This window comes from Pelophylax lessonae (genome assembly GCF_965119305.1).
Source record: "Pelophylax lessonae genome assembly, chromosome: 1".
NCBI classification, from domain to species: Eukaryota; Metazoa; Chordata; class Amphibia; order Anura; family Ranidae; genus Pelophylax; species Pelophylax lessonae.
In genome coordinates, this window is record NC_138768.1 from 459075113 (window position 1) to 459093748 (window position 18636).

An 18636-nucleotide genomic window follows, 5' to 3' on the forward strand; every position below is an offset into this window, starting at 1 on the left:
TTCTATATTTCCAAGTATTGGGACACCTGTCTTAACATGCACATGAACTTTAATGGCATCCCAGTCTTACACTATAAGGTTCAATATTGAGTTGGCCCACCCATTGCAGCTACAATAGCTTCGGGCAAGGTTTAGGAGTGTGTCTATGGGAATGTTAGACCATTCTTCCAGAAGCGCATTTCTGAGGTTAGGTACTGATTGTGGACGATAGGCCTGGCTCGCAGTCTCCACTCTAAATCATCCCAAAGGTGTTCTTTTGGGTTGAGGTCAGGACTCTGTGCAGGCAAGTCAAGTGCCTCCACCCCCAACTCGCTCATCCATGTCTTTATGGACCTTCCTTTGTGCACTGGTCCAAATCATTTAGTGGAGGGAAGTTTATGGTGTGGGGTTGTTTTTTAGGAGTTGGGAACTCTTATGGCGTCGGCATACCAAGACATTTTGGACAATTTCCCAACTTTGTGGCAACAGTTTGGGGATGGCCCCTTCCTATTCCAACATGACTGCGTACCAGTGCACAAAGCAAGGTCATTAAAAACATGGATGAGAGTTTGGGGTGAATGAACTTGACTGGCCTGCACAGAATCCTGACCTCAACCTGATAGAACACCTTTGAGATGAATTAGAGCAAAGACTGTGAGTCATGTCTCTCGTCCAATATCATTGCCTGACCTCACAAATGCGCTTCTTGAAGAATGGTCAAACATTCCCATACACACACTCCTAAACCTTGTGGGCAGCCTTCCCAGAAGAGTTGAAGCTGTTATAGCTGCAAAGGGTGGGCCAACTCAATATGGAAGCCTACGGACTAAGGCTGGGATGCCATTAAAGTTCATGTGGGTGTAAAGGCAGGTGACCCAATATACTTTTGGTAATATTTTATATATACATATATATATATATATATATATATATACTGCTTGCTGTGAAGGCACCCGGCAGGAGGGAGGAGCCAGGAGTGCCAGCACGGGACCCAAGAAGAGGGGGATCCAGGCTGCTCTGTGGAAAATCACTGTACAGAGCAGGTAAGTATAACATATTTGTTTTTGTTTGTTTTTAAAAAAAAGGCTTTATTATCATTTTAAGCTTGCACAAATGCTTTTTACATTTGTGCAACTAATATTTTTTAATAGACCCCTTAGTGTGTTTGTTAAGCCAAAACTTTTCTCTTGGTTTTTGATAGATTGTAGAAGGATTAGTGCCTCTGTCAAGTTCTTACTGCTATCTTAGGATCTGTTTGGGAAATGTCCCCCCAATTCCTATCCTGTTAAAAATGATTTACCAGATATAAAGCGAGGGGAACTCTCCAGCAGCAACACAGACAGAAATAAAACTGTCAGATTTAAACAGTATTTGTTACTTCTGTTAATGTCATATATCTCATAATACCAAGAATGCTAAAGGATACTGAAGGAGTTCAATGTTTAGTATGTTTTTACCAAAGTTCCCCTTGCATTGTAATTACATTTAGGGGGAATACAACATTAGGGTACAATTTCCCTAAGTATGTGCATCATATGACTTATGCAAATCTATAATGAAAAATGAGATGCTTACAGAACATAATCCGGCATCACATGAGGCTTTGGCCGGTGACCTGCGGGGATAGAGTAATTAAGAGCTCCAGAGTCACTGCCTTTCTCTAAGAAATGGATAGTTTTGGTGGCTTTTCCTTTCATGTCCTCTAAATGCTCAACTTCATCTTGAAAGATTATTCTTCTTGGCCTGTCCATTCTCTGTGGGAGAAGAAAATATTACAGGAAGGGGAGACATAACACATAACTTATGCTCTTTTACTATCTACTCTAGCAAAGAAATCAAAAGTCAAAAAAAGCCTAAAACACAGGTTGGCATAATTAAAATGATTGTAATTACTTGAAAATGTGTTTTGGTTTCTGCGTGTGTTAACAGCAATTTACATCATACTGCTTCTGCAACAAATATTGGTCTATAATTGAAAACACACACAAGCACATGCATTAGGTCTCTATTACCACCATTATTTATCAGATGCCTTGTCATGTATGCAGTGACTTATATGAAAGCTGCTAGGTCTTTAGGGGACCTTATTAGAAGCATCAGCTCTTTGACACCCCAAAAAGGTCATAAATACAAGCAGGGAAACTGATAGGGATGGTACAGGAAACCTTATTGTACTGGGCCCACTGCCCCCTGTTGGTGGCCTCAGTGCGGCATCATACGGGGCCCTGGCTAAATAATTTCTAACGGTGGCCCAGTAGATTCCACTGGAAACTCTGGAGGAGAATGAGAAACTCTGGGCCCTGCCCACCAGCCACCTTTTTAACTTCTAATCTCCTCCTGGACAGCCGGGCTTCATCTGACACCGAGGTCCCTGTGTTTGAATTGTAGGCAAGTGCCTATTTGTTGGGTTACCAATATAGTTATATATATATAAATATATATAGCTAGACAGTATAGAATGCCCATGTAGGGAGGGGATTAAGACAGGATCTGCATTTTCTGGGACTTTTTGGGTTCCAACCTCCTCCCTGGTCTGTATATAAATAGGGTGATAGGCCAGACTAAGGGGCCGCCAGCATGACCACATGGCAAGCAAGAAGGTACAGTTCAAGGAGTAGATGTAGCCCTGATCAAAGCTCAACAACCACCCTAAGGGGACTCACCCGCAAGGACCTTACCAAGTATGGATCTCTACCTGCAGTTGTATGCCTGGGCAGTTCAAGATAGCTGTGGAAGTAATTTATAAAAGACTGTGATGTTTGCACTATGAGAGCTTCAGTAAAGCAATTTAAACTACTCTAAGCCTGGTCTGAAGTTATTTAAAGGGGTGTGTGGTGGTACATGGCATAACAGAAGAAAAGGGCCTGTAAAGCACACACAGGGTGGAAGAGAGAAAGGCATGCACAAAAAGAGGCAGAAGAGTTGACGGAAGAGAGTAGTGCCAGGGGTAACCATAGTCTGGTGGGAATGTACATTAGCTGGGCAACAAAGCATGGTACCTGGCGTAGGTGACAGGTCCTCATGTAACAAAGGGGTCTGAGTTCTGTCTCTCTTCCTAGCAGTTGGTTCACTCAAACGTAACTGGGACCAAAACCGTAGTACAGAGAACCCATGTACCTAGCCGCATGGTACGGGAGAGTGTAAGGAGTTAAGTAAGTGCACGCATGATGTCCATGCTAGTGCATGGCCGGACCCTATTCTGTCGCTGGAAATGAGGTGGCAGAGTTACACTGGACTGGTGGAGAGGGCATGGGTTTAGCGATGTCTCTCCTTAATGCAACATTGATCAAGCAAGGTGTATAGTAACATGGGGCAGTACGTTTTACAGAGAAACTTTGTACATCACATTACTGCACATGGTTTACAGCTCATTTATAAGCCGGGTTCTGCCTTAATGTTGATTTTTATGTGAACACGGCCCTGCCGGTCCCAGGCATTGATGAGCATGTACACAAGAGGAGAGCAAAGGTACAGCAGCAAGTAGGCCCTGCAAATTTTTTTGCCCCTTCGAGATGGAATTGGTATCTGTCAGAGAAGCTGTACGGTGCTCAATGATTTCTAATGGTTGCCCTGAATACAAGGATGGCCTGGTTATGTATGCCATGTCAAAGATCCCATAAACGGAGGAAAGCAAGAATCCATACATTTATACCTAGGTAAGTGATAAGTATTTAAGCGAAAATGCTAATTTTAGACTTTTGAGGAAGGAGTGGATACTGTAATCTCAGGTGCACTGTAAGAGCCATAAAACTTGAACCATATGAAAAATCCATTAAAACCTAACATAAAAAGTCGAAACTCAATGTATTTAAATGATTTTAATCAAATAAAATGCGTAATATTCAGAATATTTCCTGTATAGCTTGGATTGTTGATGAATATTATTTCTGAAATACCACATTTTCTTTAACTTATGAAACATTCTGTAAGCCTTGGTTTACACTATGAACTGCATGTGAATCGCACAGGAACCGCACAGCATTTCTGTTCAATTCATGTGTGATTCAGTGTGGTGTGATTTCAGGCCATTCATCGTATGAAAGTCGGGCAAGCACCTATTTTGGAATCGCACAGCAACCAGATACAGGTACAAAAGTATTGTGCGATCCAGTGCGGGAAAACGTACTGCGTTTGCAACCTGATTTGGGATGTCAGTAAGATTGTACTGCCACCCGCTGAAGATCACAAGAGATTTGAAGGTGGTGTGGAAAACGCACACGGTTTCCCACACCGCATTATTGTAAATCTAGGCTAAAACATTCCAGGGAATATCCGATTGCCTCTCGGGGGATCGGCAAGGGATTTTTTCCCCTGCGGTAGCAAATTGGATCATGGTTTGCTGGGGTTTTTCGCCTTCCTCTGGACCAACTGTGGGTATAGGATTGTGTATATGGGATTGCATGGTTGTGTTTTCTTTACTGTTTTTTGTCTTTTTATTGGTTGAGCCAGATGGACTTGTGTCTTTTTTCAACCTGACTAACTATGTAACTATGTAACTATGCAACTATGTAACATTATCAGCCACTGCGGACAGGAATTAGGTAAAGGGGGTATGTTAGGCAGAACGTTAGGCAGAACACTAGACAGAAATTCTGCCCTATATAGGAAAAATGCTATCCTCATCCTAATACCACTTTTGTGGGGTATTTTTTTTAACCGCTTGCCGACCGCCGCACGACTATTTACTAAGGCGGTCAGCCCCTCACAGGCAGAGCGACATAGTACTACGTCGCTAGCCTGTGAGGGTCTAGGGAGCGAGCGCGCGCCCCCGGGGGCGTGCTCCCGCGCGGTCACGGACCTCCCCGTGCGTGTGACCGGCGGACCCGATGTCCGCTGGTCACTCGGCGATCATCGGTGCAGAGGGAGAAAGGCAGGTGGCTGATGTAAACAAGCCGCCTGTCATTCTTCTCCCCTGTGTAGGAATAGTGATTATACGGTTCTACTATGTAGGACCGTTGATCACTGTTCCTACACCTCAAGACACAGCCAATCACAGTTAGAATCACACCCCTAGGGACACACATAACCCCTCCCTCTCAAAAAAGTTAACCCCTTCACTGCCAGTGTAATTTTACAGTAACAGTGCATATGTATAGCACTGATTACTGTAGAAATGTCACTGGTAACCCCAAAAGTGTCAAAAATGTCAGTCAAGGGTCCGATCTGTCCGCCCCAATGTCGCAGTACCGCAAAAAAATTGCAGATCGCCACCATTACGTGTTAAAAAAAAAAAAAACAACAACAAAAATGACAAAAATCTTTCCCTTTGTTAGTAAACGAGATAACTTTTGCGCAAACCAATCAAAATACGCTTTTTGCGATTTATTTTTTTACCAAACATATGTAGCATAAAACAAATTGGCCGAAAATGTTAAAAAATTTTGATTTTTACATTTTTTTGGGGGGGAATTTCATATAAAAAAATGTGAAAAATATTGTTATTTTTGCAAAATTGACGCTGTTTTTTTGTTTATAGCGCATGATCAAAAAATTGCACAGGTGATCAAATACCACCAAAAGAAAGCTCTGTTTGTGGGAAAAAAAAGGACGTCAAATCTGTTTAGGTACAGCGTCGCACGACCGCGCAATTGTCTGTTAAAGTCACGCAGTGCCGAATCGCAAAAAAAAAAACCCTAGTCGGAATGGGGATAAAATCTTCCGGGGCTTAAGTGGTTAAAGCAGTGACACTATAGGTGAATCTTCCTGGTGTATGTGTTTTAAATTAGATAGACTGATTCACAATCATAAAAAGTCACATTCACTGCGTTATAAATATAATCCTTAGGGAAACATCTTTAGATATGATAAGGAAAAAAGCTTCCACGTATGCATTGTTTTTCCTTGTGTGTCCACAGTTAATCCACAGCAGAGAACTCATGGTGAAGGACTGACAACAGGGATGGTGTATTCAGTTAAGTGAAGAAGAAAACCAGCAATACTAGGTCAATGACATGTAACGCAATGTGGGAGTAAATGGATTTGGCAGTGCACAAAAATGCATTTTCCTATCAGAGTAACTTCCGAGGAAAAAAAAAAAATGAATTCAAGGTGCTCACTGCTTAGACATAGTTTTTTTTTTCTCTCAAAATGTAAATACAGCAGAATTAAAACATCCAAAGACTCCCTTGCGGAAAATGTATTTCTTTTCTCTAGTTTGTCTTTAAGATGTTTAGACAAGGTGAAGATCATGATGTCACTGACCCACCTTTCTACCTCAACCATTCAGAGAACGCCCTGTATGCATTAACCACTTAATGCATACAGGGCGTTCTCCCCTTTTTACCCCCTTCCTGACCAGGGGGGTATTTTGCGATTCGGCACTGCGTGACTTTAATGGACAATTGCGCGGTCGTGCGACACTGTACCTAAACAAATTTGATGTCTTTTTTTTCCCACAAACAGAGCTTTCTTTTGGTGGTATTTGATCACCTGTGCGATTTTTTGATCATGCGCTATTAACAAAAAAAGAGCGTCAATTTTGCAAAAATAACAATATTTTTCACATTTTTTTATATGAAATTCCCCAAAAAAATGTAAAAATCCAAATTTTTTAATATTTTCGGCCAATTTGTTTTATGCTGCATATGTTTGGTAAAAAAAATAGCAAAAAGCGTATTTTAATTGGTTTGCGCAAAAGTTATCTACTTTGTTTACTAACAAAGGGAAAGATTTTTGTCATTTTTGTTGTTTTTTTTTTAACGCGCGGCGATCTGCGATTTTCTTTGCGGGACTGCGACATTGGGGCGGACAGATCGGACCCTTGACTGACATTTTTGACACTTTTGGGGTTACCAGTGACATTACTGCAGTAATCAGTGCTATACATATGAACTGTTACTGTAAAATGACACTGGTAGTGAAGGGGTTAACTTTATTTGAGAGGGAGGGGCTGTGTGTGTCCCTAGGGGCGTGATTCTAACTGTGATTGGCTGTGGCTTGAGGTGTAGGAACAATGATCAACAGTCCTACATAGTAGAACCGTATGATCACTGTTCCTACACAGGGGAGAATGACAGGCGGCTTGTTTACACTAGCCGCCTGCCTTTCTCCCGCTGTCACGGACGATCGTGAGTGAGCGGCGGACATCGGGTCCGCCGCTCACATGCGCGGGGGGGTCCGTGACCGCATGGGAGCGGGAGCGTGCCTCCGGCAGCTCGCGCTCGCTCCCCAGAGCCTCACTGGCTAGTGACGTACCGGTACGTCACTTTGCCTGTGAGGGGCTGACCGCTGCAGTATATCTACTTGCGGCGGTCGGCAAGTGGTTAAAAAAAAATAGAAGGTTATCTGTAAAAGGTGGCCATGCCAAGCGTGAGACCCCTGGACAGAACTGCGGCGATCACTGTAATAGCAGCCACTACCACAATGCTTCCACAACGGTCCCACAGGTATGGAAATTGTATACTTACATTGGTCTTAGCTGGACCAATGCAACTGTGCAATAAAAACCATACCTAGAGTTTAGCTTTTTATTAATATCAATGTCAGATTTTATATTTAAAAATGTTATAATAAAAAGTTTTAAAAATTATTACTTTTTTAAATCAATACCTGAAATCGTAGCTACATTACAGCTCTGCTAGTGTATTTGGGAGGACGTGATTTGTGAAGGCAATGACTTAAACTGGCAACCTAATGCTGTATATATAAATAATGTTGAGGTAGCAAAGTCCTTGATATTTATTTGTTTTCAGTACAACACTTTATTAGCAATGGCAAGGAATATAAATGTCCCTAGCATATTGTGAACTAGGGCAGTTTCAGCTGAAGATAGATGTACAAAGCCAACCAGGTAGCTAAATATGTCCAGAAGAAGGTCGTCAATGGCAGCCCCCGCATTTCATTCAGTAATGGTCGCCTTTAAATTTGATTTTTTTAAGAAGGCTGCTACTACATGTGTTGCACAATCTGCAGAGGGCATAGCCAAGAAGTTATCTTTAGTCTTTTAAAGTAATCGTAGCCATTGAGCAGAGATCTAAACCTCTGCACGCTTGCATGTAACAAGTGGAACTAGTTTCTAAAAACTGAAGGCAGAAAAACAGTAATGATGCCTGTGTCAGGGGTGAAATTCCTTTTATCACAGTCCTACAGCAATTTGGAATGCTATAATATGTTAACTGTTTGCTATGTGGAAAAAAACATTATTTTACTATACCCCAATTCCTATGCAATTGCAATAATTTTACATTTTTACATATAAAAACTAAGATTGTCAGGTAAAAGACAAATATCGTAAAACAGTGAAAGCAAACATTTAAGAGCAAAACAATTCAGGATTAGAGCATTAATTAAAATAATAACATCTAAATAACATTAATAATGCTTGGACATGGAAGTGGGAAATATGAGGGACAATGAAATGATCACTTATGACCTTAGTCCTTCCCCTCACCTTAACCTTCCCAGCCCGCCTTCGCCTCTCTTCATGTCGCCACATTTTGAGACATACCAAAGAGCCGAACAAGTAAAGAAGCATGTTGAAGAAGAGAAAGGCTATGGCTGCCACTTGACCCCCTTCCACCCTACAGAATGCCACCATCAGTGGGTTGACAGCAAACATAGAGTAGCAGAGGCCACCACGATTTAAGTCGTTGACGTAAGCAATGCCAGCCGCCATGTACAAAAGACACATGATGATGTTGATGGCAAACTCAGTCAGAGGCCACCAGTGAGAGTTAAGAAGAATAGTCCGGTAGTACATGGTCAGACCCAACCCCAACAGGATCAAAGTTACCAGCCAAACCAAACTAGCAACAATAATCACAAATGGAGTCATTGGACCGTAATAGCTGTAGCCACCAGGCAACGTTCTTTGGAGTTCAGTACCAAAGAGATTGTACCACTGGTAGTCCTTCTGGATATAGGCACATGTGCAGGCAAACACCATACCACCCAAAATTAACTGCACTCCAGACAGGATCCTGAGCAAACCAGGCCAGGACTTCATGTAGGAGTATTTTAAACTGTATGCTTCTACCTTTTCTCCATAGTTTGAGTTCATCTCACTCCTCCTTTCCAGAGAATCTGGAGTTTTCTTTTTTTTAACATTAGGATCAGGATTACCACTGTTTGGTGAGGCAGTGAGAATCCCACTCTTCTTTTCAAGGGTGGAATCTGTGCTAGCATCCAGAAGTGGTGTAACTGGTGGTGAGTTATGGTCAACTTGCAAATTCCTCAGTGCAAAAGGTTCTCCCTTTGTCTTGCTTTTCCTAAAAAATCTCTTCCAGGAGTCAGGAACTACGTGCCGTATAGGTTTTATGCGATTGAGTTCCTGATACTGTGTATCATGTTGATCTGATAATGTTCCAACCTGCTTGCGAGCATTATGGTCATAGTAGTCAAATGAGAAACTTGGTGCATCTCCCCAGCTTGATGTTTCTGATGGCCACACAATTGGCTTTCTGTTCTTTTGCTTCTCAACGAGTGAAGGGAAGGAAGACATTGCAGTCATATTAGTGTGTGTGACTTCATCTGAAATGGTGCTGATGTGTATCTGTAGGCTTCAGTTTTTTTTTCCATGTCCCAAAGGAAAAGTTGCTCTAGTTTATGAACCACGTGGTACCTTTCCCCTCACAATTAGAAGAGGTCTGCAAAGAAATAGAACATTTAAAAATACGCTGGTGTTTTGTCCTTGTTATTATAGTACTAGCATGAAAAGCAAAAAATGAACATAATAATTGCATTAACATAAAGTAGAAGCTTTAAAGGATAGAGCATGCAAAAAATCACATCACAATACACGCAACACACACGTTTTTAGGCTTCTAACAAAGCTATTATATAGATGAGGAATAGGTCTACCAGTTAATGGAACTGCATTGTATGTAATTGCTAGTATATTTCCAAAACACACAACCAAATTGTAATGTGGGAGAAATGCTTGGTTTTCGGCTGAATGCTAAAAATGCCTATAAAAGATAAATGCTAAAAACAAAAGCAGACATTGCTAAATAGTTAACCACTTAAGCCCCGGAAGATTTTACCCCCTTCCTGAACAGGCCCTATTTTGCGAATCCGCACTGTGTGACTTTAACGGACAATTGCGCGGTTGTGCGATGCTGTACCCAAATTAAATTGACGTCCTTTTTTTCCCACAAACAGAGCTTTCTTTTGGTGGTATTTGATCACCTGTGCAATTTTTACTTTTTGCGCTATAAACAAAAAAAAAGCGACAATTTTGAAAAAAAAAACAATATTTTTCACATTTTTTTATATGAAATTCCCCCAAAAAAATGTCAAAATCAAATTTTTTTAACATTTTAGGCCAATTTGTTTTCTGCTACATATGTTTGGTGAAAAAAATCGCAAAAGGCGTATTTTGATTGGTTTGCGCAAAAGTTATTGCGTTTACTAACTAAGGGAAAGATTTCTGTCATTTTTGGTGGTTTTTTTTTTTAACGAGTAATGGCGGCGATCTGCGATTTTTTTTGCGGGACTGCGACATTGCGGCAGACAGATCGGACCCTTGACTGACATTTTTGACACTTTTGGGGGTACCAGTGACATTACTACAGTAATCAGTGCTATACATATGCACTGTTACTGTAAAAAAATGACACTGGCAGGGAAGGGGTTAACTTTATTGGTGATGCAGGGGTTAAGTGTGTCCCTAGGGGCGTGCTTATTACTGTAAAGAGGTGTGGCTAGTGATGTAACCACAGAGACATACGATCCTACATAGCAGGATCGTATGATCTCTGCAGTTAGATCAGGGAGAATGACAGACGGCTTTGTTTACATCAGCCGTCTGCCTTTCTCCCTCTGCATCGGGAGATCGTGAGTGACCGGCGGACATCGGGTCTGCCGGTCACACACGCCGACTTCTTAGGGAACGAGCGGGGACGGGAGCGCTCGCCCCCTAGAGGTTCTCAGGCTAGCGACGTAGTACTACGTCACTTTGCCTGTACGGGGCTGACTGCCGCAGTAAATAGTCGTGCGGCGGTCGGCAAGTGGTTAATAACATGTACAGATCATTTATTGCTAAATTTCAGCATCAAAATACGAGGGTTCTTCTAAAAGGTTTCACACAATGTTTTAACTCTGTATTAAGAATTTCAAAAACAAAAGACATCACTTTTACTAAACTGCAAGGTCAGTTTTCCAGACAGGCTAGTCACATGACACTCTCTGACACGACCAATTACTACTCTTCCTGCCCTTACCATTTCCAAAGAAAATATAAAAGTGCGGAAACATTTTGAAGACCCTTTATATATGTTAACCCATCACCAAGAACTCAAATAAGCTTTAAAAAAATATGGTAATTTCAACATTTTCTGCATTTTTAAATCTGCATCTTTCTTCACAAAAATATCTGGGTATCCAGCCATGAAGGACCTTGGTCAGGCACTTCCTGTTATAGGATGGCAACACTCTATCGCTATCTCCTAATTGTACTCTTGCAATTTTACCTGGTCACATGGACTTCTGGGACAACAAGTGGTCATTTCAACACACATTTTGCAGGTATGCTGCACCATGTTGTCACCATTAGAAAAGCTGCCTTGAGAAATGGTATGCAGACATCACTGGTGTGCATAGATGGAGGCTGGAAGTGGCTGGAAAGAGGCTGCAACAAAGCAGCAACACTTATATGCTTCAAAGAATATAAAAGGTGAAAAATAATATTGGAAAAAATAATATTGGAAAAGGTTATTGTTTATGATACATTTTTCAGTATTTCAGTTAGAGTTTACATCTACTTTAACCTTCTTGTGATTTTGCGTTCCCATATGTGGTAATCTTCCTGGCTTTCAATTTTACCCAGCAGGAAAGCCTATGTTTCTACAAGCGGAGGTTAGGTGGGTTGACATTACTCTTGTCTCTATTGTGGAAACCTTGCATTCCTTACCTTGGTCTCTCTGAACATGCGGCACCCTTATTTACCAGCTGCCATCCAATAATAGAGCATGGCTTAAGAGGAGCATGGCTTAATCTAGGGATTAGCAGCCCTAAAGTCATTGCTGGTTGGCAACCAGTGACCTGGACATTCTGCTTGAAATTTGGGCAATATGCCGCACATTATATGGTCAAGGAATGGGTGTTGTAGCGGAGTGCCATTTTATTCACTATGCTCAGATTCGAGCTCCGGTCTTGTTAACTTAATTTCCTACAACTCCCTGAGTTTCGGGACACACAGGGAAAATATGTTTTTCTGCTTCCCTATTTCAGAAGCTCAGAGAGGCCACAGTTGATGGGGCTTAGGTAGCTGGGCAAGTAAAACCTCTGTTTTTTAATGTGAATTGTTAGACAGGGTCATTTAATTTTTTTTTTTTTTTTTTTTTTGCAGCCTAGCTGGTAAGTGTGCTGGGTAATTTTTGTCTGTTGTGATGTGCATTACCCTTCCATTTGCACTTTACTGCAAAGGCTAGTTATAAATTGGGGTGGTTGCTATCTTTTTTTGGTAGTTGGGCAAGTAATCTGCAGTCGGGTGAGAGGCGCTTCATTGTCAGGCCTGGCATACGGGCAGCCAGGAGTCTATTTCCGTGCAGCTTCTCCAGAAGACCCAAATACAGGCATACCCCATTTTAAGTACACTCACTTTACGTACACTCACGAGTACAGACACAGCCTGGTCAGCTTGGCATGGCACTACTCCAGGTTTTTAACATTGGCGTCTATAGGAAATCTTGGTCAGCTTGACATGGCACTGCTCCCAAACCATAAGTGACAGGTATACCAAACTTAGGGAGCATTGAGAAGGGGCCCAGGACTACAACATATCCTATTTGTGGCCAGCAAGCTTGCCTAGGTTATCTACCATGTTATAGTCCTGGATCCCCTTAACATGCTCCCCAAGCTTGATGTTCTTGTCACTTATGGTTTGGGAGCAGTGCCATGTCAAGCTGACCAAGATTTCCTATAGAGCTAGTGTATTTACATGCATTGAGAAATTAAAAAAGGGTATTGCTTCACTTTAAGTACATTTTCGTTTTACATACATGCTCTGGTCCTATTGTGTACTTAAAAGTGGGGTCTGCTGTAATGTATTTTTACCAATACTGTAGTTCCAAGGGGGTAGCCCTCCTGTGTCCATGGGCCTGGGATCCCTCCAGCTGTTTGCCTGTGTTGACAGGCCGATAGGTGCCGTAATTGTCCGCATGTAACTGCACATAAAGAGGTTACATGTGGTTTAGGACATCTGAGTGGCCCAGGACACAAATCTCTGCATCCAGGGCTGCTCATCTGTCCCTAATTGCATGTACCAGCTTAACGTGCAGTCACATACGAACAGTTGTGAATACCTGTGAGCCTGCCATTGTAAAGGCTTCCTGGCCATGGCTGATCACAAACACATCCTTGCTGATGCATGGCCTTAACTGGCCATATAAATTAGGTAATAGGTGCAATATACCTAAAAGTGAGAAAAAAACTACAATATTGGGTCAATGTCAGATAGGGTCTGTATAGATAGTGTGTGTACAGAAGTTCAGAAGTTTCGGTAGAAAAAGCGTTCCAGGGTAGATTTTAAAAGTGAGTTTGACTGGCGTCTAGGTGGTCGCCTCCTCACCTCCAGTTTTATTCCGGAAAAGGCTACACCACTACACAACTGAGTGCATAGGACATGGATACGGCATGGTTGCAATGCCGAACAATCCAGAGTGTGTCATGCCACTGAGTGCAACAGGGGGTTTCGTTTTTTTTTTCTTTGACCATTAGGCAAAGTATTGCGGCCAAAGCATGTGCACAGCCCTGAGTGGCTGAATTCCCTTGTCTAGGTGAGCGGTTAGAGGGTGGTGAAACTGCCACTCAACTGCCTGTTTTTATCACCTTCTCCGGGCCACCTGTGAGAACAAGCCCATACAGTATTATGAAGTAAACGGAACTGGCAGTGCACAAAAATGCATTCACAGAAATTTTTTTCCATCAGAACAATAATTCTCTCTAAATTTTTCAAAGAGAAAAACTGTCGCCAGTCACTTACTGCTCATAGTTTTTTTTTTTTTTTTTTCTCAAAAAGACATAGACAACATGATTAAAACAACCAAGGATATACGTACCACGGCTGAAGTAATAGATGGAGGTGCTGCAAAAATCTCCACCCCTGCCGCTGGAGTCAGGGGCGGAGCCAAGAGGGGGGGCGGCAAAATAAGGTTTTGCCTAGGGTGTCAAAAATCCTTGCACCAGCCCTGCTCTTAAGGCACAGTTTTCTAAGAAATGATTTGATTTTCTCTGTTTTATCTTTGCATTAGTCATCTCAGGAAATACCAGCAAGTAAAGGAAAAACAATGAGCTCATGTCATTGTGAAATATAGTACAAAACAGACTAAATAGCAATGGTTGGTTTTACAATTAGTTATACAGGCAAAGGTGGCTAAGCCACAAGGCTCTTGAGGAACACAGGCCAATCACAGGTTTAACCACCATTCTGGTGCTTTGCTGTTCAAAGACATTTAATATATTCTAAAAAACATTCTCTAGTATAATATATAATTACTCTACAGTTGTTAAGAAGATAAACAGCATGCAGCAGAAGACTAAAAATGAACACGTTTCCGCCAAATAAAATATAAAAGATACAATACCATTTCACGTGATGAGTATTTGAAGGGTTAAGGGTCCACTGTGGAGATAAGTCAGGACTGAAAACTGAGGGCTAGGTAAAGGTAACATTCTTGTCTTACCTTGCTTTGATTATATCTGAGACCCATTTTCCAGCAGTTCTGAACTTGAGAGTCAGTCAGTACTAGGGAGAACAGCTATACATATACGTGTTTAACTCCTGGCATTTGTCTCTGCCCATATTTTGCTGACAGGCGCTCTAGTCTCCTGGTTCAGTTATCTGCATGTATTGTGAAGTCCAGTTATTAATTAACTGCAGGCCAGGGAGCAGCCAAAAGGGAGGTATGCTGGTAGAGACAGTATTTAACGCTGCAGCTCCTCCCAGATCCAAGACATTCTATATTTATTTCCTGCATTCTATTTGTACGTAATTTTCTATAACACAAGTCTGGGCATTCTGTCTCATTTGTTTGCAATGCTTTAATGCACTAAAAAAAAGGAGATCCCTATATCTCATAGTGAAAGCTGGTATAGAAATTGATTGTTGACTACTTAGCATTAGCTGTCTGTTGGAAACAGGAGTTTATTAGTCCAATGCATAGATCCCAGCTGTCCCTGATTTCAAGGGACTGTCCCTGATTTGGAACAAAGTCCCTCTGTCCCTCCTCATTTGTCCCTTATTTTGGTTTGATCTATATAGTTGTATATAAAATGCACTATTTTTTATTTAAAAGGTGTTTTCCAGTCCTAAACCCAGTGGCGTACCTAGAGCATTTGGCACCCGGGGCGGATCCTATATCTGGCACCCCCCCCAACTTTAAAATGTAAAAACACCCACAGAAATTTGTAATGTTTTCAAGAATATTTATTGCACAAATTTCACAGCCCCCCATCACAGTGCCCCTTGCCATCTGCCCCCTCCCCCGTCTCTCTAATCGCAGTTCCTCCTTTTGCACTCTCTGCCTCCCCTGCACAGTCCTACCTTCAGCATAAATAGATAGAGACTGCAGACATGGTACAGGAGATGGTCAGAGACTACAGACATGATACAGGAAATGGTCAGAGACTGCAGACATGATACAGGAGATGGTCAGAGACTGCAGACATGATACAGGAGATGGTCAGAGACTGCAGACATAATACAAGAGATGGTCAGAGACTGCAGACATAATACAGGAGATGCTCAGAGACTACAGACATGATACAGGAGATGGTCAGAGACTGCGGACATGATACAGGAGATGGTCAGAGACTGCAGACATGATACAGGAGATGCTCAGAGACTACAGACATGATACAGGAGATGGTCAGAGACTGCAGACATGATACAGGAGATGGTCAGAGACTGCAGACATGATACAGGAGATGGTCAGAGACTGCAGACATGATACAGGAGATGGTCAGAGACTGCAGACATAATACAAGAGATGGTCAGAGACTGCAGACATGATACAGTAGATGGTCAGAGACTGAGGACATGATACAGGAGATGGTCAGAGACTGTAGACATGATACAGGAGATGGTCAGAGACTACAGACATGATACAAGAGATGGTCAGAGATTGCAGACATGATACAGGAGATGATCAGAGACTGCGGACATGATACAAGAGATGGTCAGAGACTGCAGACATGATACAGGAGATGCTCAGTCAGAGACTGCAGACATGATACAGTATATGGTCAGAGACTGCAGACATGATACAGGAGATGGTCAGAGACTGCAGACATGATACAAGAGATGGTCAGAGACTGCAGACATGATACAGGAGATGGTCAGAGACTGAGGACATGATACAGGAGATGGTCAGAAACTGAGGACATGATACAGGAGATGGTCAGAGACTGAGGACATGATACAGAAGATGCTCAGAGACTGCAGACATGATACAGGAGATGGTCAGAGACTGCAGACATGATACAGGAGATGGTCAGAGACTGCAGACATGATACAAGAGATGGTCAGAGACTGCAGACATGATACAGGAGATGGTCAGAGACTGAGGACATGATACAGGAGATGGTCAGAAACTGAGGACATGATACAGGAGATGGTCAGAGACTGAGGACATGATACAGAAGATGCTCAGAGACTGCAGACATGATACAGGAGATGGTCAGAGACTGCAGACATGATACAAGAGATGGTCAGAGACTGCAGACATGATACAGGAGATGGTCAGAGACTGAGGACATGATACAGGAGATGGTCAGAGACTGCAGACATGATACAGGAGATGGTCAGAGACTGCAGACATGATACAGGAGATGCTCAGAGACTGCAGTCATGATACAGGAGATGGTCAGAGACTGAGGACATGATACAGGAGATGGTCAGAGACTGAGGACATGATACAGGAGATGGTCAGAGACTACAGACATGATACAAGAGATGGTCAGAGATTACAGACGTGATACAGGAGATGGTCAGAGACTGCGGACATGATACAAGAGATGGTCAGAGACTACAGACATGATACAGGAGATGCTCAGCCAGAGACTGCAGACATGATACAGTATATGGTCAGAGACTGAGGACATGATACAGGAGATGGTCAGAGACTGAGGACATGATACAGGAGATGGTCAGAGACTGAGGACATGATACAGAGGATGGTCAGAGACTACAGACATGATACAAGAGATGGTCAGAGATTGCAGACATGATACAGGAGATGGTCAGAGACTGCGGACATGATACAAGAGATGGTCAGAGACTGCAGACATGATACAGGAGATGCTCAGCCAGAGACTGCAGACATGATACAGTATATGGTCAGAGACTGAGGACATGATACAGGAGATGGTCAGAGACTGAGGACATGATACAGGAGATGGTCAGAGACTGAGGACATGATACAGGAGATGGTCAGAGACTGCAGACATGATACAGGAGATGGTCAGAGACTGAGGACATGATACAGGAGATGGTCAGAGACTGCAGACATGATACAGGAGATGGTCAGAGACTGCAGACATGATACAGGAGTTGGTCAGAGACTGAGGACATGATAGAAGATAGAAGAGCACTAGGGGGGCCAGAGAGCACAGGCGAAGCAGAGAGCACTGGAGGAGCTGAAGGGCACGGTGGGGGGGGGGCTGGAGAGAATTAAGAGGGGGTTTGGAAAGCATTGCAGGGTTGGTTGGAAGGCGCAGGGGGTGGAGAGCACGGGGGGGGGGGACAGGGAGCACTTGGGGACGGCCAGGGAAAACCAGGGAGGTGGAGAGCACTGGGGGGACAGGGAGCACTTGGGGGGTGGGCAGGGAAGACCAGGGGGGTGGAGAGCACTGGGGGGGACAGGTAGCACTTGGGGGGCGGGCAGGGAAAACCAGGGGGGTGGAGAGCACTGGGGGGGGGACAGGTAGCATTTGGGGGGTGGGCAGGGAAAACCAGGGGGTGGAGAGCACTGGGGGGGGGACAGGTAGCACTTGGGGGGTGGGCAGGGAAAACCAGGGGGTGGAGAGCATTGGGGGGGGGGGACAGGTAGCACTTGAGGGGTGGGCAGGGAAAACCAGGCAGGTGGAGAGCACGGGGGGGGGACAGGTAGCACTTGAGGGGTGGGCAGGGAAAACCAGGCAGGTGGAGAGCACTGGGGGGGGGGACAGGGAGCATTTTGGGGGTGGGCAGGGAAGACCAGGGGGGTGGAGAGCACTGGGGGGGGACAGGTAGCACTTGGGGGGTGGGCAGGGAAAACCAGGGGGTGGAGAGCACTGGGGGGGGGGGACAGGTAGCACTTGGGGGGTGGGCAGGGAAAACCAGGGGGTGGAGAGCACTGGGGGGGGGGACAGGTAGCACTTGGGGGGTGGGCAGGGAAAACCAGGGGGTGGAGAGCATTGGGGGGGGGGGACAGGTAGCACTTGAGGGGTGGGCAGGGAAAACCAGGCAGGTGGACAGCACTGGGGGGGGGACAGGTAGCACTTGGGGGGCGGGCAGAGAAAACCAGGGGGGTGGACAGCACTGGGGGGGGGGACAGGTAGCACTTGGGGGGCGGGCAGAGAAAACCAGGGGGGTGAACAGCACTGGGGGGGGGGACAGGTAGCACTTGAGGGGTGGGCAGGGAAAACCAGGCAGGTGGAGAGCACTGGGGGGGGGGGACAGGTAGCACTTGGGGGGCGGGCAGAGAAAACCAGGGGGGTGGACAGCACTGAAGGGGACAG

General features: G+C 43.9%; 1 protein-coding gene across 2 annotated transcripts in view; it reads right to left on the reverse strand.

Annotated features, from left to right (window-relative positions):
* Nucleotides 1-9531, reverse strand: part of OCEL1 (occludin/ELL domain containing 1) — a 245874-nt gene extending 236343 nt beyond the window's left edge. Inside the window, exons 1-2 of one of the 2 annotated variants that reach the window (XM_082266760.1) lie at nt 8954-9531; nt 1555-1733 (exon numbers count right to left, since the gene is read on the reverse strand). In XM_082266760.1, the coding sequence (XP_082122886.1) occupies nt 1555-1733; nt 8954-9427 (653 nt within the window). In that variant the 5' untranslated portion in view covers nt 9428-9531. Of the gene's footprint in view, nt 1-1554; nt 1734-8368 lie in introns of both variants that reach the window. The other variant, XM_082266759.1, reaches the window with a different exon arrangement.
* Nucleotides 9532-18636: the final 9105 nt, after the last annotated feature.